Genomic DNA, 27,473 nt, shown 5'->3' on the forward strand with positions numbered 1-27,473 from the left:
CTCTCTTTTTACTATTTTTACAAACACAACTAGTTTCCAGCACTCATGTTCGATTCAACATCAATTTGACATTAAAACTTGAAAATGACAAGAGTGCTCGAAACAGTTATGTTTATATAAAAATATAAAGAAGGTACTAGTAATTTATATAATAATAATATTTAATAATAAAGTATTTAATAGGGTTTCTTGAATAATTGTTTAAAGATTATGAAAATGACTAGTAGGTACCCTCTCTTTTTACTATTTTTACAAACACAACTAGTTTCCAGCACTCATGTTCGATTCAACATCAATTTGACATTAAAACTTGAAAATGACAAGAGTGCTCGAAACAGTTATGTTTATATAAAAATATAAAGAAGGTACTAGTAATTTATATAATAAATAATATTTTATAATTACAGTTTATTTTTAATGTATATATTCATAGAAACTGTTCGAATCTCAGCCGTCCTGGATATATTTCTTGTGCCACTCACATGTTTTGGATGAACTCGTGAAGTTGTTGGTCCCAGCTGCCTTAAAACAGCAGAGTGATGTTAGAGCGGTCTTGAATTAATCACGTGCGACCTGATAACTCTGACACCACATCTGAGCCAACCAAGTCATTCGATATTCATTTACCGTACAGTATTTATAATTTACCTATAGAATTGCGTATATTAATAATAGTCCAATTTAATTCAACTGTATAGTAGAATTCATTATTTCCTTTTTATTATTTTACATTTTTAAGCAGGTGTAGTATTATTGTTCATAGAAATAATTATTCAAGAGCATAAATTTGAAAAGAATTGCATATTCATCCACTGTAAAATATTTAGTTTCCTCACTGCCAATTTCAAAAATTGTCGCTTATTCATAATTCGTATCCACTGGACGACTATGGGCTTTTGATAGATACTCTTTTTTGGTGTAAAACAAATTTAATCCAAACTACTCTTTCTTTACTTGTTTTATTACTCTGCATTACTTCAGTTAATCAATAATTGTTATTTCACTTTGTAGGCATGCAAGATTTCAACTACCTCTCTTCAAATGACTTTGAAATCACCCTGGAGCTCGGCTGTGCAAAGTACCCACCTGCTGATGAACTGGAGGCTGAATGGAATAAGAATAAAGATGCTCTAATACACTTCATCTGGCAGGTAATTTTTTTGATAGCTTTTAAAAGCGAATCATTAATATCCTTCAAAAAGTAATCTGTCTCAAGTATCAAGATTATGAAAATCTATGCAATATCTAGGTCTTGATATTGGCGTTTATCCATATTGGGTGAATACACTGTAAAAAGTGGGATTGACAATATTCAACAGCTTTTTTATAAATTGTTTAGCAACAGAATTTCAGTCAAATACCTTATAATGCCTCCTTTATACTTTAAAATGTATAGTCCTAGAATCCCTAATAAGATATACGGTACTCTTGAAAAACAACCCTGCTCTCAATCATATCAGATTTGTCATAGATCTTAGACACGCAACTCTAAATTATTGTATGTCTTAGGCTGGCCGCTAACGGCAGGACATGCATGATATACACATGACGTTGTCACAGCAAACATTTTTTGAGGTTAGGTTTTTGTATCTCCGATTTTTGTTATTTATTTTTTCTTTTCTGCTCTATTTGATATTAAATTATTTTTCTATCATTATAATTTGTAATTCTTCAGTGGTTTATTTATTGTTATAGTTTTTTATTGTATGTTAAAAGCATCTCATTGATGATAAAGACAAAGCATGCATGATGTGTGTGAACATGTGTGTGTGTGTGTGTGTGTGTGTGTGTGTGTGTGTGTGTGTGTGTGTTGCATGATAAACATGCATGTCCTACCGTTAGTGGCCATTCTTAAAACACTATTAATAGGTGATAACTTTAGGTAATTGATTTTCTATAAATCAATTTTCCATGCAACCTCTATAGCCAACATTTATGTTGAGCTGCTCCATCCTTCATGCAAAATCAATCTTTCTCTTAGGATGATGATGCTTCTGGTATGGTATAACCCAACATTACAGTTGCTCACTGCAATTCGCCGTGGTATTTATAAAAAATCTTTTTAAATTCTAAACAACACCGTAGAAGACAATAATTCCAGAATCATAAGAAATAATTATTTGCAACTCATTTTAAATTATGCTCTCATTTTGAATCCAGTAGCCACTAGCTCCAGTTTCTCCAGTCCTTCACGAATTCTACTTTATATATACATTACGTATACATATACGTTATACTTTATATATACTTTACGTATACATTAAAGTCTTTCACGAAGTTTCTCCAGTCCTTCAGAATTTTTTTACTACTGTATTTCAATTTTCCAATACTATAAAGTGTAATAAATATTCAACTGAAATTATTTTGTTTGTTTTAGTCTCACATTGGTGTCAAGGGCATTGTTTCGAATCAGGAGACTGGAGCACCAATTGCCAATGCTATCATCCATGTTAAAAATGTGACAGATAATAGAAACGACGAAATATTCCATGACATAACATCAGGTAAGAAATTCTTATTTTTTCAAAATGATAAATTGATAATATTCACCCATCAAAAATCACAAACGTCCAAAATGTATTCTAGAGTCAAATTGCAATATCAAAAAAAAACTGTTGTCAGGAAATTAACAAAACATCTTCACATTAGTATAAAAACATTTTTTAACCTAAATTTGAAGAAATGTGCTTGTGAAAGGTACTGAAAAAACACATCAGTCTACAGTCCTGAAATCTAATGCTGATATCCAGCTTATACTAATGCATGACTCACTTTTGTCTCAGAATGAGCTATGAATGCTTCTAAATGGTAAAGCCAGGCTGGACTGAGTGAACACAAGTTGAAGCGAATACTTTTTTATTAATAATCGGAGGACCAGACCAACAATAAGTTGATCAAATAAAGTATTCTAACACATAAATCAAGTTCAATACAACAAGGCGGTGTAAAACAAAGTCTTTTGTACGAAGGTGGGAATCTCACTACTAGGCGGGAGCACAACTTGCTTAGTTCTTATACTGTCTTTAAGAATTATACACAATAATAGCTCTCAGGTTCAAATAGATGCGGTATCACAGGAATAAAACACTTGGATCAGATTGATCTTGTAGAAAATCAACATACATCTAACTTAGAGCGGGAAACGACACAATACGTTGCAGGAAGGTCTAGAGGTGCAGCAAAACGTCCATCCAATCGCAGTGCATGGAGATTGCCAGAGACTTCTCTAGATCACGTTTGTCATTGGTCAATAACTTCATAAGCTAAACCTGAATGCCCTGGAAGAATCTAGAAGCCCCCCCTGTTTCTACTTCCTCTGAAGGCCCTGCTTCTGCTGCATCAACCCTCTGGAGGCCCATTCATAACACTGCCCCCTCCTTAAAACTGTTCTGTCCCAGAACAGTCAAGACCCTTCCTGAAGGTCTGACAAGCAGGAGCTGGTTTCAATGGATCAGCTTGTGTATTCCATGGATTGTAAACTCAACAGTTGATGCTGATTCCAGTGTTCTTGAAGATTCTTCCAATCATTGGTCTCACAATTTCCCAGTCCAATCCATCATAGCCACAGCTGAGTCTGGGGATCCCAAGTTGCTCCACTCCCAGGAATTGGAGATGAGTCCACAGGTGCATTAGACTTTGCCACAAAGCCTGATATGTGGATTCTTCCTGAGGTTGGTCCTTTGTCACCAAATAGAACAGATGTTGGTTCTGGTCCTGTGGATGAAGTGCTTTTCCCCACTGCTGGATTCTGGAGATTCAGCTTATCTAATCTTCCAAACTCCCTCATAAAGACTGTAGCAATCCCTTTTGGTGCTCCCACATTCCTAGCTATGCAATAGCTCTTTGGCAGGGTGAACAGGTCCTGGCGACTGTCGGTGTCATTCCCTTCTTCCTGTGACATCTCCATATTGACCATGAACTCTTCAAAGTCAGGGCTGGCTGGTTGAAGAGCCTGCACTTTTTGAGCTTCCCTTGCAGTATCGTTTTCATGATAGGGTGCCAGTCGGTTGAAGTGGACAATTCGTGGAGTACCTCGTGGCTTCTTCATACTGTACACCATATCGTTGATCCTTGTGACCACTTCATGAGGTCCATCCCAGGAAGTCTGCAACTTAGGAGAGTATCCTCGACATCGTTGAGGGTTGTACAACCAAACCTTGTAATCAGCCTGGTATTCTCCATGGTCTGCTTTGATGTCATAGCATTGCTTCATCATATCACTCGCATCCTGTGTGTTTGTGCAGACAGTCTCTTGGTTTTCATCCATCTGTTTCCGGAGCTTGGTGATGTAGTTTTCCTGTTCCAGGTCTTGCATCCATACTCCAGGTAACAGGGTAGTTGCATATCTCGCCCAAAAACTATCTTTGCTCATGCCATTCTCATAGTATCATTGATTGAGCTTCGGTATGCCACCAGGAAGAAATGGAGATGTTGATCCCAGTCTCGTTCATCCTGGATACAACCTTTGACAAATATTTTCTCATGATCCTGTTCATTCTTTCCACCATTCCATCAGATTGGGGTTGCAGTGGTGTTGTCCTGGTCTTGTTGATGCCCAATACTTTACACATCCGAGAAAACACTAAAGACTCAAAGTTTCTCCCTTGGTCTGAATATAACTCTAATGGAATACCAAAACGACAGAAGAACTCCTTCACCAATACATCTGCTACAGTAATGGCCTCCTGATTCAGCAGGGCATAGGCTTCTACCCACTTGCTGCAGTAATCCATTGCAACCAGGATGTATTTGTTCCCATCATCAGTAGTAATTGGAAAAGGTCCCGCAATGTCAATGCCAATTCGTTCAAATGTGGCTCCCACATTGTATTTCTCTCTTCTTAGGCATAAGGCCATTGGCAGATACACATACTGCACAATTTCGGCACCAGCACTTGACATCCTCTTTGGAATTTGGCCAGTTGAACCTCTCTCATACCTTTCCAGTGTCTTGTGTACTCCAAAATGTCCACCACAGACTCCATCATGTAGCTGTCTCAATACTTCTGGAATTCTTTTCCTTGGGACAATGATTTGTAGTCGTTTCCAATCACCTGCATCATTTTCCATCACCCTCTTCAAGATTCCCCCCATCTTCCACAATGGAATGCCATTGTGCCCAAAGGGTCTCAATATGTGGTGAAAATGGAGCCACTCCTTGCCAGCTGGGTCTTCCTTCAGAATAAAATAAAATCAAATTAAAAAACATTCATAAAAAACAATTACATTACAAATTAGAATACTATAACAATTAAAACAATGAAGTTCTATGCATTGAATAATTTCTTAATAGGCATAGATAATTCAATGAATGAATATACACCGCACTATAAATGATATGTGTTGGGGTATGAGTTATTAGTTGCTTGTTGTGAGTTATATTTACTATTTACAAACTTCATTCACTGATATGGGATTAAAGTTTTTTTATAATGAAATTAGTAAGAATTTATAATACAAACAGAATTATGAAATTAGTAGATGAATATTAATGTTATATTAAGCTAATAATAAGAAAGTTAATGTTTAGAAAAATGAAAAACAAGTAAAGGGAAAGAATGCAGAATAAATAGTTTTAATATTTACAGTATAACTAAATTTTCACAATTTTCTACTCCAATGTCAACTAACCAGGAAAATAAACTTTTCTTGAACCTGTGTCTATTGAATTCTTCCCTAATGTAACTTGGTATTAAATTGTAAATTTTTGGTCCCTTATATATGTAGTTTCTTTGCCCAAATGTAGTGTTCATCCTTGGTACTATTAAATTTGTGTTTCTCTGCCTTGTTTCTCGTGATGATAGCCTGGATGTAGAGTTGTCTTACACTCAGTACTTTACTGTCCTTGAAAAGAATGTTCGTGGGGAATTGATTCTCCTTGAAACCTATTATTTTTAGTATTCATTTTTGAAGTTTATAGAGAGGTTCAACATGTATAGAATTCATAGCTCCCCAGATAATTACGACATATCTTAAAATTGATTGCACTAAAGAAAAACAGTTTTTAATGTCTCATAGTTGAGAATTTACAGAGTTGATAGAATTTGTAGAGAAGCTTCCTGATCCAGGTAATTGATAGATAAATGTGCTTGTCCCATTTAAATTTGTTGTCCACTATTGTTCCTGAATATTTTATTTCATTGACTTGTTGAATTGAAGGGCAATCACACGGGTTGTTGGTGCATCCACACTGATTATTGAAGAATCTGGTGGTCTCGTCCGTTCCGTCAGAGAAAAGGTTAAACATTTCGTTTTTGTTGCATTTACTGTAAGCGAATTTTCTCTCAACCATTTATCGACTTTCATCAATTCTTCCTGTGCCAGATTAAAAACTTCCTCCCAGGTGTTTCCTTCAAAAGTATACACACATCATCAGCAAAAGCTATGACTCTCCCTCTTATCTTAATTGAACATAGCTCATTTGCATATGCCAAATACAGAATTTGCCCAAGAACTGTTCCTTGGGGAATCCCAAACTTCATCGTTTACTCTGAACTGAGATGCCGAGTATAACGTTTCCAAGTCCACAAGTGCTTTGGATCAGGATCTTTCTCCTGGTCCTTTAGAATTTCACCTCCTCCCCAGTAATCTGTAGCTACAGTTGTCCTGTCCAAAGCTGCTCCCTTTCCCTCCTGGTGTGAACAGTGCTTGCAGTCCTTGTCACAGTATCCAGGATGATCTTGCTTATCTATTGGTGCTTGGCTAAGTGCATTCTTAAGTGTGTCAAATGCCTGCTGACAGTCTTCATCCCAGACAAAACTGTGCTTCTCCTATGTCAAATTTGTAAATGGCTTGACTATCCCAGAGAAACCCATCACAAATCGCCGGTAATATGCACAAAGGCCAAGGAAACTCCTTACTTCTGATTTGTCTTTGAGTACAGGCCAGTTTTTAATAGCTGATACTTTTACAGAATCCATTGATACACTCTTTCATTGGAAACCACATGTGATTTTGAAAAGACTTGCCCAAGACAATGATGTCATCCAGGTAAACCAAAAATGTTTCTCATGATAGTCCCTTCAACACACTCTCCATAAGTCTTTCAGAAGTGGCTGGAGCATTTCACAACCCAAAAGGCATCACATTAAACTGCCAAAGTCCTTCCCCAATCGAAAATGCAGTTTTCTTCTTTGCTTTGTCTTCAAGTCCAACTTGCCAGTATCCACTTTTCAAATCCAGAGTTGAAAACAACTTGCAACCTTCCAGGCTATCCAGTGTGTCATCAATCCGAGGAAGAGGGTAGCTGTCCTTCTTGGTGATATTGTTTAGAAGATGGTAGTCCACACAGAACCAATGTGTGTCATCCTTTTCCTTCACGAGCACCGCTGGTGATGTCCAAGTGCTATTTGATGATTCAAAAACTCCTTCACTCTCCATCTCCCTCATGATTTTCCTCTCCTGGTTTCCTCTCGTTTAGCAAATGGAAGTTTTCTGGGGTTCTGGCAAATGGGTTTGGCATCTCCTGTGTCTATTTTATGCTTGACAATGTAAATTCTTCCTTTTGCTCCTTCTCCAATGTCGATAATATCCTGGTAGGAGGTTATTAAATCCTTCACATCCTTTTCCTGATCCTGGTTTAAGTCCAGACAAGATTCCTCTACATAGTTCTGTAGTTTCCCAGGAAGCTTCTTCTTCTTGGACTGTGTTGATTCTACTTGATGCACCACTGATGCCACAGGTGAACAATGTCCCAACAAACCGCCTTTCTTCAAGGTGACTTCATAGTTATTTACATTTATCAGGCTAACTGAGAACTCATATTTATCAGGGAATGCTGAGCTGGTGAGAAACAGAGTTCAGGCCACTAGGACACCATGGCCAAGCTCTTCTTCAAGAACTACAGGTTCTAAAATTGCATTCACCCCTCCAGGAACTCCTTCTGTTGTCCTTGCCTGAGTCACAATCTGGTTCCTTGCTGGTATGGTGATGTCCTCCACTAGTCATACCTGTGCAGTACAGTCTTTTTTAGGTTGTAAATCCAGCTCTAGTCCAAAAGTAGAGAGAAAATCCAAGCCCAGTATGATGTCCTCACTGATTTTCGCTATTAGCACTCAATGTCTGAAGCAGGCCCTACCAATCTCAAAAGTGGACAACATCTTTCCATAGACACTGACAGCTCCCCTGATATACACCTCCCCTTTAGCAGTTCTCAAGCTTCAGGTTGTTGGTGATATGTTTTGTTGATCAGTTAATGTTCCAGAGTTTATCATTGTCATAATGGCTCCAGTATCAATAAGTAGTCTCCAAGATGAGCCATTCACTTTTCCATCTATGAAGAGACTTATCTTTAATTTATCTGACAACATTGCAACAACTGCTGGGTCCTTCTGCCTACAGGTTGATGATTGCCCCTTTCCATCAACCCTTTTCAGTTTTCCTGCTTCTTGTTGGACATTGACTTCTTTGGGCACTTGTTTCGAAAATGGCCTCTCTTTCCACAACATCTACACCTGATCTCCTTCTTCTCAATCCTGAACTTCTCCAAGATCTTCTTTATTAGTAGTTTTGTGAACAGTAGACCTCACACAGTTTTCTCATTCACAAGTATCTGATGTCACCTGTTCTAGTTGATTCATAATTTACTCTTAAGAACTGTTATTTGTTTTCTCCAAGATCAGAAACTCACTTATGTTAATAAACTCAGTTCACATTTGAATTTGTATCCTATAAATGATAATTTCTGGTTATGATCCAGTTCCGTGATAATCTTTCCATCTGATAATAATATTACCATACTCAACTATTTTGAAATTATTTTTTTCAATCAGGAATATTATAATTTCTTCAGCATTATTAGTCCATTCAATCATTTTTTATTTTATTTTCAATCACCTATTAATTATGTTCTTCAAATGTGAGAATATTGATAATGATGGGTATGCATCATGAAAAATATTGAAACTACCTTATAGAAATAGACACGGCCAGACATCTGTGTAATCCATGCAATGAATAATCCACTTGTCAGCTGACTGATTATGAATAATTATATAGTATGATTTATCCTATCTTCAAAGTAGAAGATATATAGTGATATCAGAGTATCGAGGAATTCTTTTTTTTCATATTATCCTTAAAATGCTAAATTTCAAAAAATCTTGTGTATACATCAACGCACAGTTGAAAAAGGAATGTTCCTGCCAAATCCCTGCCAAGTCTCATTGAATTCTATCCATGCAGTTGGCCATAATCGCGTTACATACTGACAGACAAAAGAAAGTCAGAGTTAAAAAATAGACCTCACTTCGTTCGGTCAATCATTTCCTCCATGAACTCATCATGATTATCCTCCACCAAAGCTGCTCAAACATGGACATGACCCCTCACCGATTGTGTCACAGCTTCATATCCCAAAACCTGAGTGAGTGCCTCCTCACTGAGGGTCTGAGGACGAGCAAGTTTAACAGCTCGTTGTGTTGCTCCCTCACGAAGACCATCCAGGAATCTTTCAACTGCCAAGCTCTCATAAACCTCATCATCAAGAGATGGGTAAGCATTCCTCACGAGGCGAGCTATGTCCGGTTTCAAATTCTTGGAGTGATTCATTTGGCTTCTGAACTCTGTTTTTCAATGGTGAGTGGTGAAGTTGATCCATGTGTTTAAATCCCATTTCCATGTGCCTCAACAGTTCATTAACAGTCCCGTCTGTCAGCCATTGGAATCGTCTGAAGTACTGCCAGTGCATCTCCATGGAGTGACATGTTCAACATTGCAGCCTTCACTACTGGCGTCCATCCATTTATAATCGCAGCTGTATCAAACAAGGCATGGTAATCCTCCCATGGCATTTTTCCATCAAACGTTGATAGTCCAATGTGCTGAGTTGGCATAACAATAGGCTCATTGTAGTTATTGACTGGGGTATCCTCCCTAAGTTAGATAGCAGAAGTATCATTCACTTTCAGAGCTGCTCTTGGCCCACCATTGTCATCAATTTGCAGTTCTTTAATCCTCTTATAATATTTATCTTCTATGTTTTTTAGTTTAGTTTCCAAAATCTCATTGTTTCTCTCAAGTTTCCCAAATTTCCTTCAAATTTATCTTGCAAAATTTTATTGTTCTCTTGTAATTTTTCATCAAATTTACTTCCAGAGATAATCTGTTTTCTTCCAATTATCTTTCCAATAATGCCAATGGTGATTCATTTTCTTCTAATTTACTTTTCAATGATTCAAATTCACTCACCATAAGGGCTTCAGAATCTATTTTGAATGAGAAGGTTTCTGAGCCCTCACTCTGAGTCAGTAATGCTTTGTGAAAACGATTTTGAAGAGAAGATTTTGAACCATTTGTGTTCAAATCACACTCTTCAAGCTCGGCATTTAATTTTCTCACTTCCAAAATTTTAAGTGTCACACCTTTCCCAATTATTTCAGATTAAGTTCCAAAAAATATTCCAAAGTTCACAGATATTCACATATTAATAGCGATAGGAACCAAGATAAAAGTTCACTCACTTGAATATTTAAATTCACACTTGAAGATGAAAGTTCAATCAATTGGAGATAAAAGTTCACACTCACTCGAGGATAAAAGTTTACACTCCCATATTATGATGCTTGAAAAGAAACGATCACACACAAAGATAACAGTTTATAAGATCGCCTCAAAAATAACGTCCCCAATTCTGACACCAAAGTTGCGGGTTTCTACACTTGAGGCGATTTATACTGATTAGATTTACTACTTATAACACTATAACACAGAGAGAGGTAAACTAGAAACTACTATAAACTGATAACCACCTGATAAATTAAACAGAATTATCACAAGCATATGTTAAACTCATATAAATAACTGTATAAGAATAACTGTCACCAAGATAATAACTGTATAAACAACTAAAAGAGTCTATTATCACTTTATCACGTCTCTGTTAAGATGAGAAACAGCGAACACTCCACTGTAGTTTTTCAACTGAACTTGCCGACTGAGATACACTATTAATATATAAGGCGAGCAGAACAATCTAGAAAGGTCTAGTCTAGAGGTGCAGCAAAACGACCAACCAATCGCAGTGCATGGAGATTGCCAGATACTTTTAGATCACGTTTGCCACTGGTCGACAGCTTCTTAAGCCAAACCTGAATGTGCTTGAAGAATCTAGAAGCCCCCCTGCTCCCACCACGTCAACCCTCTGAAGGCCCTGCTTCCACTGTGTCAACCCTCTGAAGGCCCTGCTTCTGCTGCGTCAATCCTCTGAAGGCCCATTTATAACACCCAGATTGAAAAAGGAGCATTAAGTTGGGCATATGAGAGATTTTTATCTTATGTTTTGGGAAAGCGTTTCGAAATACTACAGGACTACTTTTCATGGTTCATTGAGATTATTGAAATACAAAAACCAACTTTGGAGAGTGTTGTTCAATGTATGGCAAATATTTTTGCTTGCTACGGTATACCTTGTGTAGTTCGCACTGATGGAGGTAAGCTACTCAATTTGACATTTTCAGAAAATTCTCTGAACAATAAAGTTTTGAACACAGAAAATCAAGCCCAAAATAAGCACAGTCAAATGGTGAAGCTAAAAAAGCAGTGCATATAGCAGAAAGGAACCTGACCAAATGTGAAGATCCAAACAATGGGCTCCTCTCATAAGGAAACACTCCTTTAGAAAGTGGTTCAAGTCCAGCTGAATTAATGTATGGGAGGAAAATCCGTACAACACTTCCGTCTTTGTCTACTTTTCAACCTACATCTCAAGAGAAAATCGGTGTTTTCAGAAGGAAAGACTTTCAGAGGAAAAAGTACAATAAAATATGTCAAGACGATAGAAATGGAGTTAGGACATTGCCTGAATTAGCACAGGGGGAGAAAGTTTGGATTCCTGATATAAAGTGGTATGAAGCGGTGGAAGAAAAATGACCTGATAAATCTTACATCAGGTCAAACGATGGAGTGCTGAAAAGGAACCGAAGACATTTAGTTCCTTTAGAAAGATAAATACAAATCCCAAAACAGGCAACTGACCAGGGGAGTTCCTCAAGGTACAGTTTCGGACCAATACTATTCTCCTTGTACATGAATGACTTGTCAAAGAATTAATAAACACTGGCAAGCACAGTCCTTTTTGCAGATGATGTAAAATTCGTGGTAGGGGACATAAGAGAATTACAGACTCAAAGAGAGATATTTATTAGTGATATCCAGGATTGGTGCATGGCAAATCGTTTGTCAGTTAATGTGAGAAAGACCTGTTACATGGATTTCTCCATGCAACGCCAAGCACCCCCCATGTATGAATTTTGGAATTGAGGCTGAAGAGGTTTTATTTATGGTGGTGTCTTGGTTTCTGGGCATAAAAGTGGATTCTGGGCTTAAATGGAAGATGTACATTGTATGCCTCATCAAAAAGATGAGTAAGGCTGTCTTTGCAATATCAAGGCTAGCAAAAATAATGAGTCAGAAAGTGAGCTTGACTGCCTACTATGGATACTTCCAACCTATGGCTTAATGTTCTTGGGGTTGTCACAGGACTCAATAAGGGTATTTAGGATGCAGAAGAGAGTTGTCAGGATGATTTTGAAGAAATCTCCAAGAACCTCCTGTAATTTAAAAGTTTAAAAATGATTACTTTTCCTAGCCTCTATATTCATGAATGTGCAATGTATGGATTCAAATTGTAAGAGTCCTGACTCACTGGGACATCTATTCACAGATACAATACTAGAAATAATAGAAAGTTCAGAATTCAGGTCCATAGAACTACATTCTTTGAGACAAGCCCTCACTATATGACAAAATAGCTATTTATGTATTAAGAGCATAATGCGCGACTTTATCGCTCGGGCAAAACAGTTATCATGTGACGCGAAGTGGAGCATGATAATTTTGCAAGAGTGATAAAGAAGCATCAAGCGCAAATTGCATACAACATTTTCCTACAACTGCACAAACCTGTTAAATTACTTATATCTGGGAGAGTTAATAATAATTCGTCTACACTGATATCCATCATGGCTGCAGAACCGGTACAATAACCGACTTTTTAGGTTAAGATCTGACCTAGTTTTGGTGAGCTGCTTAAAGAGCTGCTCATCAGCTTATTAGCGAGCGTAAAGAAACTCTTCTGCGCATGCTCGAATGACTAGCGAGCATAAAGGAAATCTACTTTGCATGCGCAGATGGTTAGCGAGCGAAAAAAAAGATTCTCCTCAGAAATAAGCTGTTTTACGAGGAGAATTGAGTATGTGAATTCTTTTTCTACACGCAGTTATAGAAAAAATATTTTATATGCTCTCCCTACAGAAATCACCAATTTGAAGAATAAAAGGGAATTCAAAAATTGTCTGAGAAACTGGCTGATGAACAAATAATTTTATAATTTTATAATTATTATTAAACAGAAATCCAAATTAAATGCGTTAGTTCACCCCAAAGACTTCTGCTACTGAAAATATTGACAACAGGGTAAACAACTAGATGGAAATTTGATGAGCACTATACTATTCAAAAATTATTTGTCAGCCCGGGATAGTAGCGCTCATTGAATTTCCATCAAGCTGTTTACCCTGTTGTCAATATTTGCAGTAGCAGAAGTCTTCGGGGTGAGCTACAGCATTTGATTTGGATTTTCGTTTGATAATAATTATTAATTCATTAGCATTTGAATAATTGCAATATCTCAGTAACTTCCATCTGTAGAAAGAATTTTATAGTTTGGAAGAGTTTTAAGCTGCATTTAATAATAACGCAATGCGTTTATAACAAAATGTTAATAAATTAATCCTTATTGATTCTATTAGATTGAACGGAACTTGACAAACACTTATGTTCATCATGTGTATGATAAGTTATGTTCAATCTAATAGAATCTATAAGGATTAAGTTATTAACATTTTGTTAATAACTTTGGTGTGAATGCAGCTTTAGGGGGCTCTGCCATATCTGTCAATCTTAAATAATTTACAGATGGAAATTTAAGGCATTTGTTTTGGACTTTCTCAGTAATAATTCTTAGATAATTATTCTTAACTAATTTAAATATGTAAATTCACAGCATTTCACCTGAATTTTAATTTAACTAATTCATTAACTTGTTCTTCTTGTTGTGTTTTTTGTTGTTGTTTATATTTATGACGAACTGCCAAACATAGTAAAAAATGTACATGCAGAGAGTAATCGATTGAAAGAAGCATGTAGTGACGGCTAATTTAGTTTGGGACATATTAAATACGTTTTCGTATCCAAGACAAATAAAACTCAGTTTTGTGTTTATGGTTCTCAAGTATAGAAGCATTTCTTCAGTGTGTAAATCGATTATGAAATGAGGATCAAATAAGTTTTTTTTTGTCTCCAGTGCACGATGGCGATTACTATAGACTGCTGACTCCGGGCTGCTACAAGATCACTGCCTACTACAAGGGCTTCTACCCGCAGACGCATGAGCAGTGCGTCGAAGAGCGTCCCTACCAGGAGGCCACACTCGTCAACTTCCAACTACGTCCACTACCAGCTGTAAGTTGATGAGCAAACTCTAATTAGTTGATCAAAGATTGATTAAGTTTATCCGAAAGTTGTAAAAACGATAATTTGCTGTTTGAACTTCTGTCGAATAGTTTACGAATAATATAGGCTAACATTTCATTCATTATTGGATTATTAGAAGTATCTAGAGATATTGCATCGAATCAATGCTTCTGCTACTGTCAATAGTTGAATTGGTATTTATACTCATGGGATTTATATTATCAATGTACCAGTTAACGACACTCATTATGTCTGGGAATCCGCCTCAATAATGTTATAAAAAAAACTGTGATACAAATAATATTATTGTATATAAATATGTTATTTAGATACTGCTGCTGTATAAATTCTGTGATATTTGAATACTTGTTATAAAAATACTTTGATAATATTGTTTTCTAAATTTTCTTTTGTACCTTGCAGGTACACCAAGAGATCCCCTCCAACATGGACCCCGATTATGACAGCGATGATGACAACAACGTAAGATGGCTCTACTTGAATCCAAGCTACTCAGGAATGCACAGCAGTTATTAAATGCAAGATACGATACATCAGACACAGCACAATCCTCTGTCAAAAAATAAAACCTAAAATATAGTGACTCACCTCAAGTTAGAACAATCTCGAATTGTATTTCATCAACTAGGAAAAGTATGAATTCAAAAAATAACACTGATATGGTTAGAGAGCTAAAAAATTAATGAACTGTTCATCAGAAGTTCGTCTGTAATGCAGGGTAGAAGTTACCAATGCACTAGACTAGACGTGAAGTATATATAACAAGCGTGTTCACACTGATGTCCGGTTTCACCACGCTTGGTCAACACATTTGAACATGCTCAAGCCGAGTACGAATTACACGTGTATATACTGGAATTATTGATAGTAAGTATCTTCATAGAAATCATATTATGTTTCAGTGCACTCGTTATTGTAAAGCGTTCCTAAGTTATGTTCAAATGTCTTGACCGAGCTTGGTGAAGCCGGACACTAGAATAGGCTAAATAATAATCTTGAAAAACTACAAGTTCTGTTAATGCAGGATAAGATAATCCCTACACTAGACGTGAATAGAAGAGTGTGCTATGTTATAAACTTCTATAGCCTATGTCAAGTGTTTATTCGTTCTCCTGTCCTAAAAAATACATACCTATATGGTGAGATTCACTAGAAATTGTCAGCAATGGTTGGATGGAAATAGCATTAATGTTTGATGTTGAAAGAAATGCTTAAAGTTGAAATTCAATCTCTCTATGGAAGGTTGTAGCCTACGCTATGAATAAATGAATAGCCTAAAATGCTTGAGGTGCTTAGCCTATGAATAGGCTACTGATGAACCTAACTTTGGAAAATTAATTCAAGAAATGATCATTTATAACGCAATGCCTGTTTTTTTTCTTCCCAAGTATGAATTGACAAGTAAGAAAAGTATTAATTGAAAATACCAGAGTGTTCTGAGAGATGATATGTTTTAGTAGCCTAATGCAATTTTTCTCCAGTTTTCACTCTGAGAATTTTTCAATGCACCAACTCAAATTGGTTACGATTCAGACGCGTTTTAAAGAACAGAGTTCCATTTTTCATTTCATAGAGTTTCTCTCATGATGGGTCGGTCCTCTTTGGAATTAGATTATAGGAGCCTTAACTTTGAAATGTCATCGGAAAGAACAACAGTTATAAAAAAGTACAACTCAGAGATTAATCAGAAAAAAAGATGAATCAGAAATCAAATTGAAAATCAATTATTGATACCCAACCAAAAGTAGACATCAACAAATGATCCTAGTAATTCACCAATCTAGAATGAAAGAATGTATTAATAATATAAAACCGCGTTTATATAATTTTGTTGACCGAGCGAAGTGAGGTCTAAGGGTCAGGTCGATTGGAATCAAACCCAAAATCACTAGCATGCTCCAACAAGGAAGTTACCACGACACTAGTTTGTTAGACAATTCATGATAAATCTAGACAGTAAAATAACTTGATTACAAAAATCGATCAAATTGATTTGAATTCAATGTTAAGAAAGGCTCGCTTCGCTCCCTCAACCGTCTAGCTAGGGGGCTCCGTCCTCTGGACCCCCGGCTGAATTATCCACAAGTAACTATCATCGCAAGCTTCAGCTTTTCGGCGTATCTTTGGCATTATTTATAACCTTTCTAATGTAACATTTTCATACCTTGGCTGAGCATTCTTTATAGTCTTAATTTTATGTTCATTTCTGAAAAAAGGTGAAAAATGCTGTAAGACGCTGGAAAACCGCTTATTTTAGGTGGTGTATCTTTGGCGTTATTACAAGGCCATTCGAATACAATATTTTTACACCTCAGTTGAACATCTTTGCAAAATTTAAATATTTTTTATTCATTTATTCTCAGAAAAGCTAAGAAACCCCAGAACAACCCTGGAAAAACACAGTTTCGGTCGTATGTTCAATTTTTTCAAATCCATTCTTAGTGCACCTCTTAAGGGCAAATGGATCATACCTACCAAATTTGAACGTTCTTGGTCTAGAAGATTCTTTGTTTACTTAATGAACATGATGCAGTCAGTGAATGCCATCTTGCTTTTTTTTTTAAATAAATCTTTAAATCAGCAAGACTTATTTTGTGTAATATAAAATGGAAGTAATCATTATGTATCGTTTGGAAGGTGATAGACTGTTATCAGCTTCCAAATTGTTGATGTTTTTTGTTGTTCTCTTCAAATTTTGAAACTAGTCAAATTACAAATAGATTCAGTTACCAATATAGAAATGTTATTAAGTGTTTGTAAATATGGTACATATATTAAATTCTATGTTATCAGTGGAGAAATATAATAATGAACAATGAAAAATGTGAGTTTTGTTCTTAAATCCTCAGTCTGGAGCCTCATTTCCTGCCATAAGTTGTTTTCTAAAGATGACAGGACAGTATAATGACATCTTGTCTCCACGCAGAGGCGGCCCTACATGAAGGCGAACAAAGGCGGCGCCTGGGGCCCCACACAAAAAAAATTAAGGAGGAATTTTAAAATTCAATATTTCAATTTAAAATATCCTATATAATCGGCAGAACTTCGATCCTATGTACAACTAATTTCCAGATAATGATTATTGTTTACTCAAACGCACTTTGAGTGGCTAGGCATTAACTATTGGCTGCTAGGCTAACTGTAGTTTCGGCTAATGTATGGCTTGTATGTTTTTTGGAACGTTACAAAGGCTTTATACATTGTTTTCTCTTTATCTAATAGATGGAGTATTCTAAAAAACAAAACAAATATTACCCTTACTTTGAAGCCTCTATCACAAACTAGATGGGAATGTAGAGTAGAAAGTGTTGAAGCTCTTCGTTATCAACTAAAAGAGATTGCTGAGTGTTTAGAAGAACTTTCAGATTCTTCTAATGATTCTGCTATTGCCAGCGAATGTAATACACTCACAAATTCTTGATTAATTATTTGGTATGATTTGTTGGTGAAAATTCAGTTTATTAGTAAAATGTGGCAAAGAGCTGACATGGACCTAGGATCAGCAATAAACCACTTTGATAAGTTTCTATCTTGGTTGGCTGAGTACAGAAATATTGGCCTAGTCTCTGCAATGGTCAGTGCAAATGAGATTGCTGAAGAACTTAGTATATCAAAAGAGTTCAAGAAAATTAGACATAGAAAAAGAAATCCAGCTTTTCTTATGAAGGAGAAGATGATATATTAAGCTCAAATGCAGAAGACCTTTTCAGAACAGATTTTTTCTATATTCTCATTGATAAAATTACTGAAAGCACTGAGTTGAGATTTATTGAGCTTGAAAAGTATGAAGAGAGATTATTTTGGGCATCTCTATAGACTAAATTCATTGAAGGACAAATCTGATAGAGAGATTTTAAGTTTCTGTAAACAGCTTGAAGAGACGCTAACATTTAAGACAGAAACTAAATCTAACTCCGACATTGACGGCTCATTACTATGAACTATGAAGAATTGAAAATGTACTGCCGAACCATACCTGTAGACTTGAAAATTAGTGAAGCAGTTAAAAAATTACTGATTGAGAAAAACTTAATCGATGTATATCCTAATACATATGTTGTGAATGATGATAAATTTATAGTGAAAACTTATTTCTTGTTTATTGAATCAGCACTTTTTTCCAAGTGAATAGTTGACAATTATTTATTTTAGATAATAAGAGGGGCCCACCGTTAAACTTTGCCTTGGGCCCCGCAAACTCTAGGGCTGCCTCTGTCTCCACGAGCAAATAATTCTATACATCCTGCAATGCTACATGCATCTAAAATACTACTACTATGTACCATATTATGTATATAGGCCTATATACTACATTAAGCTATAGATAGATAGAAATATGATTAATTTGAACAAAGCAAATACATAATGATGCACAAAAAAGTTCACAATGTCTTTCATAAGAATAAGTACAATATCAAAAAAAATTATTTTACAAAAATCATCATAGACTTGGCAGAAGCCGTCAGTCGAGTTGTTTACTCTATAATACACTTTCAATAACTATCTTATCTGAGTTTTGACCGTCGTCTTGCAAATCAATTTTATTCTTCAATTCGATTCTCAACACAGACCAGAATTAGGCGTACGGTATTTTTCACAACTTAGATAACCAAACTATAACAGTATCGCTGCATCGATTCTTATCTCATCACCAGAAATGTAACGCTCTATTTCCAACACTGATTCGTCTGGCCGAAAGAAAGTCTCGATTTTATTTTATCTTTCTTAACTACTGTTTATTCCCTATCCTGTCATGGTCAATTTGAACAGCTCAATACAGTACCACACTAATACTATTTCACTAATATAAATTATTGTCACGAACACTAAGAAAAATTTGTTGATTTAGATAATGTTTCGTAGAAAAATAGAGTACCTATGTTTTACATAAATAATAATGATTATAATGCAATTTCTTGTTCAAATCAAACATTATCAAGCCTACTTGAGTGGAAGAACATAATTTAATCTAGTCTGACCATTCAACTGACAAGAAAATTAAGTTTCAAGTACCTAAATAGTTATATTTTAGCAATCTTAGCTGTTGAATTCCCTGACCAACCATTCCCTATAACGCAGAATATCCTTAAGATACCCGAAAAGGCGGTACCATTCAAATAACTAATTATTATGACTCCACTCATATGTGTAAGGAAACCACGCCTGTCTTATCGCCCCTAGTACTTAACACTTACCCATGAAGTGGACCAAACTCTCAGGCTCTCTACTGTTACATAAGGAACATATACCCTAGTGGAAAAGATCCATAGAAATCGATAGAAAAACTCTATTGATATCAATATATGCTCATGGATATCAATACGTGCTCATGGATATCAATAGAAATCCATGGATACCAATGGAAATCACGGTAAATACAGTCAATGAACTTATATTGATATCACTACAAGTTTAGTGATATCAATAGAAGCTCATGGATATCAATAGAAATCCATGGATACCAATAGAAATCACGGTAAATACAGTCAATGAACTTATATTGATATCACTACAAGTTTAGTGATTTCAATAGGAGTCCATGGATTGCAGTAATTTTAAATGAAGTTAAAAACTGAATAATTTTGGCAGATTTTCAATTTTCCCGGAACAATGTATTTTTGATGACTGATTCGGGTGTAGAAGTGAATTTCCAGCACTTTTTGTCCTATGTGAAAATCCTGTCAGACGTGCCGTTAACGTGCTACTGACGTTTAAAATTTAAAAAGAAATTTGGTTCATCATGAAAAATTCTGAAAAAATTCATGGACGTTTCTGTTCATATTATCAACCTTGTCCTAGAATTTAAAATGATTCCATTCAAAATTGGAAAAGTTATAACACTTTTTCAAATTAGATCACAGTTTATGAGGAAAATCATGCAGTATCCAGAATTACTCACAGACTTTGAAATGATTTTTGGGGTTTCAATTCAAATAATAACAACCTACTATTTTATCATTTCCAACATTATTTCAGTGTCAGGCACAAATGTCCCCCCATAAAAAATCAATAATCTCCACCTGAAATTAATATCAAATATTTTAATAACATTAACATTGTCAATAATTTTGAAATTACCACCATTACTATGGTACCTATCGAATGAAAATATCAATATATTATCAATATTATTGATACTGTGAAATGGAAATATCAAAGTCTTAACAATCGATATATCAAACTAATTCTAATTTTTTCCCGGGGAAAACTGATTTTATTGCATTCAAAAATGTAGAAATCAGGATTGTATTCTACTGTTACTTATTTAAACTATGTAATTTGAATAACACATTTCCAAACAAAGATGTAGATGACATTTGAGAATATGTAATTATTAATAGTTGATAATTATTATTTATCGATGTATTGATAATATTATATCGACATTTTGGGTCTATCCATAGACACGATCATGATGCACAAGCACAATAAATTTTGCAAAGGACCAACGGTTTTTCAAATGAGTTTCATAGTCTGTAATTTTTGTGATTTTATCCAGGAAATATAGGTAAGTTGAGTGATTTTGTTTTTATTGATGTACTGTAAAATGAAAGAATAAATTTATTATAGGTCTAAATACTTATATATTAAATGATAATCTTTTCGAAAGACTATTATAGGCCATGCATAACATAACCTTATAACACAACACTGAATACCGTATTATTTAAGGCATAACTTAATAATAATAAGATAAAAGCCTCTTGAATTTATCATTGCTGGAAATAAGATGATTATTATTCTAGGCAGACACATTCCAGGGTTATATGCTGGTACGTATAAATTTAAATGTGTAACAAAACTTTTTATTTAGCCTAGCCTAAGTAATTGAAGTCACCACAAACTAATCTACACTCATGTTATTTTAATGAACTTAATATCAATAATATATGACTGTGGATTGATAGATTAAAATTTATTCAGTTGTTTTCTGGACCGGCAGGCTTTATTTAAACTTTTTCCAGCAAGCAATTGATTCATTTATTTATATTAACAGCTTTATATCATATTCCAATTTAGAAAAACTATCGGTGTAGTCCTCTCATTTTAGCAATATATATTTTATATATTATAAGAAAGAGTGAGACTGTGTGTTTGCAACATTGTGTGTTTTTCCAATTTTTTAGTCAAAAAATATTATTTGAAATATGTTTAATTATAAGTAAACTTTGTTTCATCTCTGATAGGAGCTGTGGTGATGAAATTTACCAACACAAAAGAAAAAGACATAGGAGCAGTACGGTAATCAAATACTGGCTGAAGTCTCCAAAAACTTGGCTTACCAGCAAAGAGAAATCTAAGTAAGTCTCAATTTTGATTAATTTAAAACAGAATATAAAGTCAAACAATTTTTTTCTATGGGTGATGTCCACATGAGCTCCACTTGTGCTAACCATTATAAGTTAGTAATCATACCGGGTGAGTCATATGTAAGGGAACCTTTCAATAAATTAGACTGTTGTTGATATAATACTGTAGCTTCCAGGATATGTTACTGGTCAAATACTCTAACTCTTGATGTACTGTACAACTGAATTTCAACCCCTTCATAAGGGGTTGACTAGGTTCAGAATGTATAATATGGTGACTCAATAGTTTTAACTGGAAAATTTTAATGTAAATGCCTATTGTGTGGTACATTATTTTAAAGGGCTTTTTAAAACAAGAAACATAACATCAATTAAAATGTACTATGAAACTTGAATCCAAAACGGTGGCTGATTGAAGTTACAGTTTGTAAAGAAATGAGGGGTTATAACTCAAATATTTTTAATGTAAACACCCATTGTGTGATACATCATCATAAAGGTCTTTTTAAAACTAGAAAGATGACATCAATAAAAATCTATGATACTTTTTTCCAAAATGGCGGCTAATTAAATTTTATCAATTGTTTCTTTAAAAACCAAAACTTCAATCAGCCGCCATTTTGGATAAAAGTATCATAGAAGATTTTTATTGATTTCATCTTTCTCGTTTTGAGAAGGCTTTTAAGATAATACACAATAGGTATTTACATTCAAAATCTTTGATTTACAACCCCCAAGTCACCCCCTTATGAGGAGTTGTATGTCAAAAGGTGGAGTATTTGACCAATAACTTATCCTGAAAGTTACAGTATTATATCTACAACAGTCTCCAACTTATTGAAGGGTTGAAGACTGTGATATTTTGAAAATAAATTCAATTTTAATATAAATTATTGTTGTTTCACCATTTTATTAAAGCAAAAATCTCCCTATTGGCCATCCAGACATTTATGGTTTTTTCCCATTGGTGATTGGTTTTTTCCCAACAGCTGAAAAAAGAAGCTTACATGAAACATTTTTGAAATTTGTCAGCTGTTGAATGATTACAAATGAAAATGAGCTTTCTTTTTGTAATTATAGTGTCCAGCTGTTAGATTGCATATATCACTACTTACTAGGAAAAATCCATTTGTCTGAATAGGACTGTTAAAACTATTCTCCATCTTCAAACAATCTCTTTTATTGATTTTTTGAATTTGTATTGTCATGTTTCTCTGCACGGTAGTCATTAGTTTGTATCTTTGCAGCTGGAGCACTAGTGGTCCACTGCCGTCCTGATACTGTGCATTCTCGTTGCATATTTTATTTATCTTTGTTCTAGTTTTTGGATATGTTCTAAAGCCTTTGTAATTTATTATTGTATTTGTCAATTTGTTGTTTGGCTTCCGGATATTTTTTGCATCTTTTTAAAGATCAATTTTATTGGTGATTTCTTGATCAAGGTAGCACCTGCTTGCTATCCTTTTCCTGTCTTCACTGTTTCATCGTTTGTCTGTCTACCAGAAACTTCGTGTGTGTCTCCATTTATTTCTACTTTATTCGTGAAAATAGTTTCACCTTGCCCTGTTTTACTTGTTTTATTTTTTGGATACATTTTATCGGTTCTTTGGAGCCATCAACTTTGGAATTCGGACAATTAGTTAATTTGTTATTTCATTTCTAATTTGTCAACGTGCTCGGGAACTCTTGTGTGTGTAAGCTACAACTTGAACTCTCATCTCTCGTGAAAATAGTTTCACCTCGCCCTGTTTTACTTGTTTTATTTGTTGGAGACATTTTTTCGGTTCTTTGGAGCCATCAACTTTGGAATTCGGACAATTAGTTCATTTGTTATTTCATTTCTAATTTGTCAACATGCTCGGGAACTCTTGTGTGTGTAAGTTACAACTTAAACTCTTATCTATAGTAAAAATTTTTTTCACCTCGCCCTGTTTGTTTATTTCAATTGTTGGATATTCTTGACTGGTTCTGTGGAGCTATTTTTAGTTTTTTCAAGACTTGAACACTTGTTTCAATTTTACATAGTTTATTTCCATTACAGCATTCTCAAAATGGCTGCTTGTGTGCGTCACCGCATCTGTCTACAAGTTTAAATTTGTTTTACATATTGCAGACTCTTGTCTTACATCAAGTGCTAACCTTGTTTAATATTTCTTTATTTGCATTGTGGGACTGAAAGTTTACCCATCATTCATTCTATTCATATTTATTGTGATATATTGCCAATATCACTCATTTATGTGACTCTCAATTGTGAATTGCATTTTACAATTATTGCAACTGAATATTTCCAAGACTCAGGAAATATATCCTTCGAAACATTGATTGAAAACTCTTCCTCTACAACTGGCTGCTGTTTCATCAGCATTTCAAACAAGTTGGAATCTTGTTCCTCTCCTGATGTGTCCATTTGAGCTATTTGAAGCTCACGCTGTCTTTGAAGGCCCTAGACCAAACCGGGACTTTGACTTTGGCCTATTCGAGCTATTGGAAGCTCACGCTGTCCTTGAAGGCCCTAGACCAAACCGGGACCTTGGCTCTTGCATTTATGTTCCGCAGCTAAGTATTTTTGTATCATCTACTTTGTATTTTTATACTGCCCTAATCTATTGTTTTTATCTTTCAGGTTAGGAATTCATGGTTGTTCATATTCAACCTCACTTTATCTTTGAGTTATTTGATCAGTCAAACTGCTCTTGAGACTTGTTTGTCAGTTCTTTGTATTCAATTCATGAATGTTCTGTGAACATTGCAATTATCAATCCTTTTGATTCTTTTTTATTATTCTTTGATTATTGCTAAAGCTTTGTTTCTGCATTTTGCAATTAGGCTATTTCAGTATAGGCTACTGTTATTCATATAACCTTATGGTTAATTTCAACCTACCTGTTTTCTTTGTTAGTATCAAACCAGTTCAAATGTTGAAGCTTTGCAATTCAACATATTTACATCTCAAATTTCCTAGGTGTTGTTTGTTATTAGAAATGACAATTGTAGGTTTAAACTAAAGACTACTTATTATAGACTCTGGTATTCTATAAACGTTTGTTTAGTAGCCATTACATTATTCCATTTTTGATAGCTAGATAGATTATTTTCTATGTGCATTGTTGTTATATTCATAATTTTTTACTGTCACTCATTAATAATTAAAATTCAAATTATTTCAAATTATTACTATTTCAAATTGTTATCAGTTCTTGCATTCAGATTACTGTTTTTTATTTACTCTGTTCTTACTAGAAGCATTAATACCGTTTTCAAATTTACTTCATGTATTCAATCTTATCTCTTGTTCATGTGTTTTGACATTCTTTAATGCTGATTAAAGTTTTGTATTTTACTAACCTACTTTTTCATTTAGCATTTCACCTTAGCCTACATGTTGATGATTAGTTTTAATACTGAGTTGCCTAAAACTGTTTTGCATTCATTCCAGTGCACAGGTTTTTGAATGCACAACGGTTCTTGCACTCATGTGGAATTTCAGTCACGTGTCAAATCAATCAAGACACATTGTTTCTCTTATTTCAGAATTTGATTTATTCTCTTCTATTTATACAGTCCACTCTTTTCTAAGACTAAATTCCACAAGGACTTTATAGTTAAGTTTAATTTTTATTCAGTTTTGTGTAAAATTATTGTAAAGTTAGGGTAGAGAATTTACTTCACATTATATTGTGGTTATTCAAAAGTTTTATAAGATTTATAGTTTTTTAATGTAAAAATAAAGAATAATTCTTTTCAATAATTGAAAAGTTTATTTATTCAGAATAATTAAGGTAATCCTTCTCCATCTTTTCACGATAAAATATTGTAAAAATGTATTTTAAAAACGTTATTTTCATGTGAATTTTTGGAAATTTTCATGTGAAAGAAATGACCAAATGTTGGACAAGAAATGTAGAAAAAACCGTTTTATTCATGTTCTTTTCTGAGAGTTCAGTATAACGTGAAAATGTAGAAACAAAAAAAAAACGTTATTTTCAAGTTTCAGTTTCACGTACTTTTCACATGAAAAGTTGGAACATTTACACTTTTTTCACGTGAAAAAATGTGATTTTCTCGACTTTTCCACCAGAATATGACGTTATAATGTAAAACTGTGAGGACATAATTTTCACGTGAAAAAAACGCTCTTGTGTTATCTTGGACTTTTCTTTCAGGAGAGGGAGAGTCATGCATATTTAAATACATTTTTAGGTTATTAAATAAATTTGCTAGCAGATTAATTCAGGAAATAAAATCCTTATTTTATAATTTGTAAAGATTGTATACTTTGAACTGTTATTTGTTCTAGAAATGTTCAAACACTAGATCCTGGAGGAAAATCTGAATGCTACAAAAATTGAGATTGAATTGAGGTGCAGTAACATAAACCAGTATGTAGCTCAAAAAATTGCTACTTTAAACAGGAAGAGATTAAAGTATTCTGGAGCACCACAATAAGGACCTTTCTTAATAGATAAATGACATGCATATGAGTTATTTTAATAAACAAACTTCTCACATTATTTATGTCTTAACTATTTACATCCCTTAATTTTTCATCAATTTATCAATAGACATCTATTCACTGAATCCAATTTACTTATATTAATTATAGATAATTAAACAGGTATACTCTCTTGTATGATGCCAGTTGCAGCTGGGTTAAAATATTATAATCCTTGCAAATGTTATCTTCATCCTAAGCTGCTCTCCTAGATTTAAAAGAGGATTTTTACTATAAAGGAGACAGGCTGCTTATAGATGGCTATTGATCTGTATTGATATCAATACAGCTGGTTATGTATTGATATCCATGGCTACCTATTGATGTGTATTGATATCATTAGGTATTTGGGCCAATACATATCCATGGAAATGTATTGATGTGTATTGATATCAATACAGCTGGTTATGTATTGATATCCATGGATATGTATTGATTTGTATTGATATCAAGAGGTATTTGGGCCAATACATATCCATGGAAATGTATTGATGTGTATTGATATCAATACAGCTGGTTATGTATTGATATCCATGGATATGTATTGATGTGTATTGATATCAATAGGTATTTGGGCCAATACACATCAATACATATCCATTGATACCTATTGATGTGTATTGGCCCAAATACCTATTGATATCAATACATTTTTTTTATTCATCTCTATCGATCACTTCCACTGTCTGTAGTTTTCTGCTCGTAAGCAGGTCCTTCTATATGGCAGCAGCCCTCCACTCACTTCTTTTCTCTGCCAGTCTCTTCGTTGCATAGTAGCTCATCCCCTCCTTGATGTCGTCCAACATTTTTTATCTTCTTCTCCCTCTTCCTCTTCTCCCCTGAATGGTCCCCTCCATGGCATCCACCAACAAGCATTGCCGTCTCATCCAATGTCCCAGCCATCTCCTCTTTCTTCCCTTTATCACATCCAGTAGACTCCTTCCCTCCCCAACCCTCCTCTACACCTCCTCGTTTGTAACTTTATCCCTCCAACTGATCCCCTCCATCCTTCTCCATATCCACATTTCCAATGCCTCAAGCCTCCTCTTATTCTCCTTTCTCAGCGTCCAAGTTTCTGCACCATACAGTGCCACACTCCAAACATAGCACTTTATTAGCCTTTTCCTTAGTGTCTTGTCCAGTTGGCTACAAAGAATTCTCTTTTTCTTATTGAAT

At 34.7% G+C, this 27,473-nt stretch overlaps 1 protein-coding gene and 1 long non-coding RNA gene across 4 annotated transcripts in view; both read left to right on the forward strand.

Moving 5' to 3' along the window:
• Positions 1-17,315, forward strand: part of LOC111062089 (carboxypeptidase E) — a 41,488-nt gene extending 24,173 nt beyond the window's left edge. For 2 of the 3 annotated variants that reach the window (XM_022349798.2, XM_022349804.2), the window contains exons 7-10: positions 1,012-1,151; positions 2,378-2,504; positions 14,302-14,459; positions 14,895-16,348. In XM_022349798.2, the coding sequence (XP_022205490.1) occupies positions 1,012-1,151; positions 2,378-2,504; positions 14,302-14,459; positions 14,895-15,008 (539 nt within the window). In that variant the 3' untranslated portion in view covers positions 15,009-16,348. Of the gene's footprint in view, positions 1-1,011; positions 1,152-2,377; positions 2,505-14,301; positions 14,460-14,894 lie in introns of all 3 variants that reach the window. The other variant, XM_039422500.1, reaches the window with a different exon arrangement.
• A 3,567-nt stretch (positions 17,316-20,882) lies between these two features.
• Positions 20,883-26,345, forward strand: LOC120350118. The gene is made up of 3 exons (XR_005570639.1): positions 20,883-21,000; positions 21,680-21,793; positions 26,103-26,345. It is a non-coding gene; the product is annotated as an uncharacterized LOC120350118 (long non-coding RNA).
• The last annotated feature ends 1,128 nt before the right edge of the window (positions 26,346-27,473 follow it).

This window comes from Nilaparvata lugens, chromosome 2 (genome assembly GCF_014356525.2).
Source record: "Nilaparvata lugens isolate BPH chromosome 2, ASM1435652v1, whole genome shotgun sequence".
NCBI lineage: Eukaryota > Metazoa > Arthropoda > Insecta > Hemiptera > Delphacidae > Nilaparvata > Nilaparvata lugens.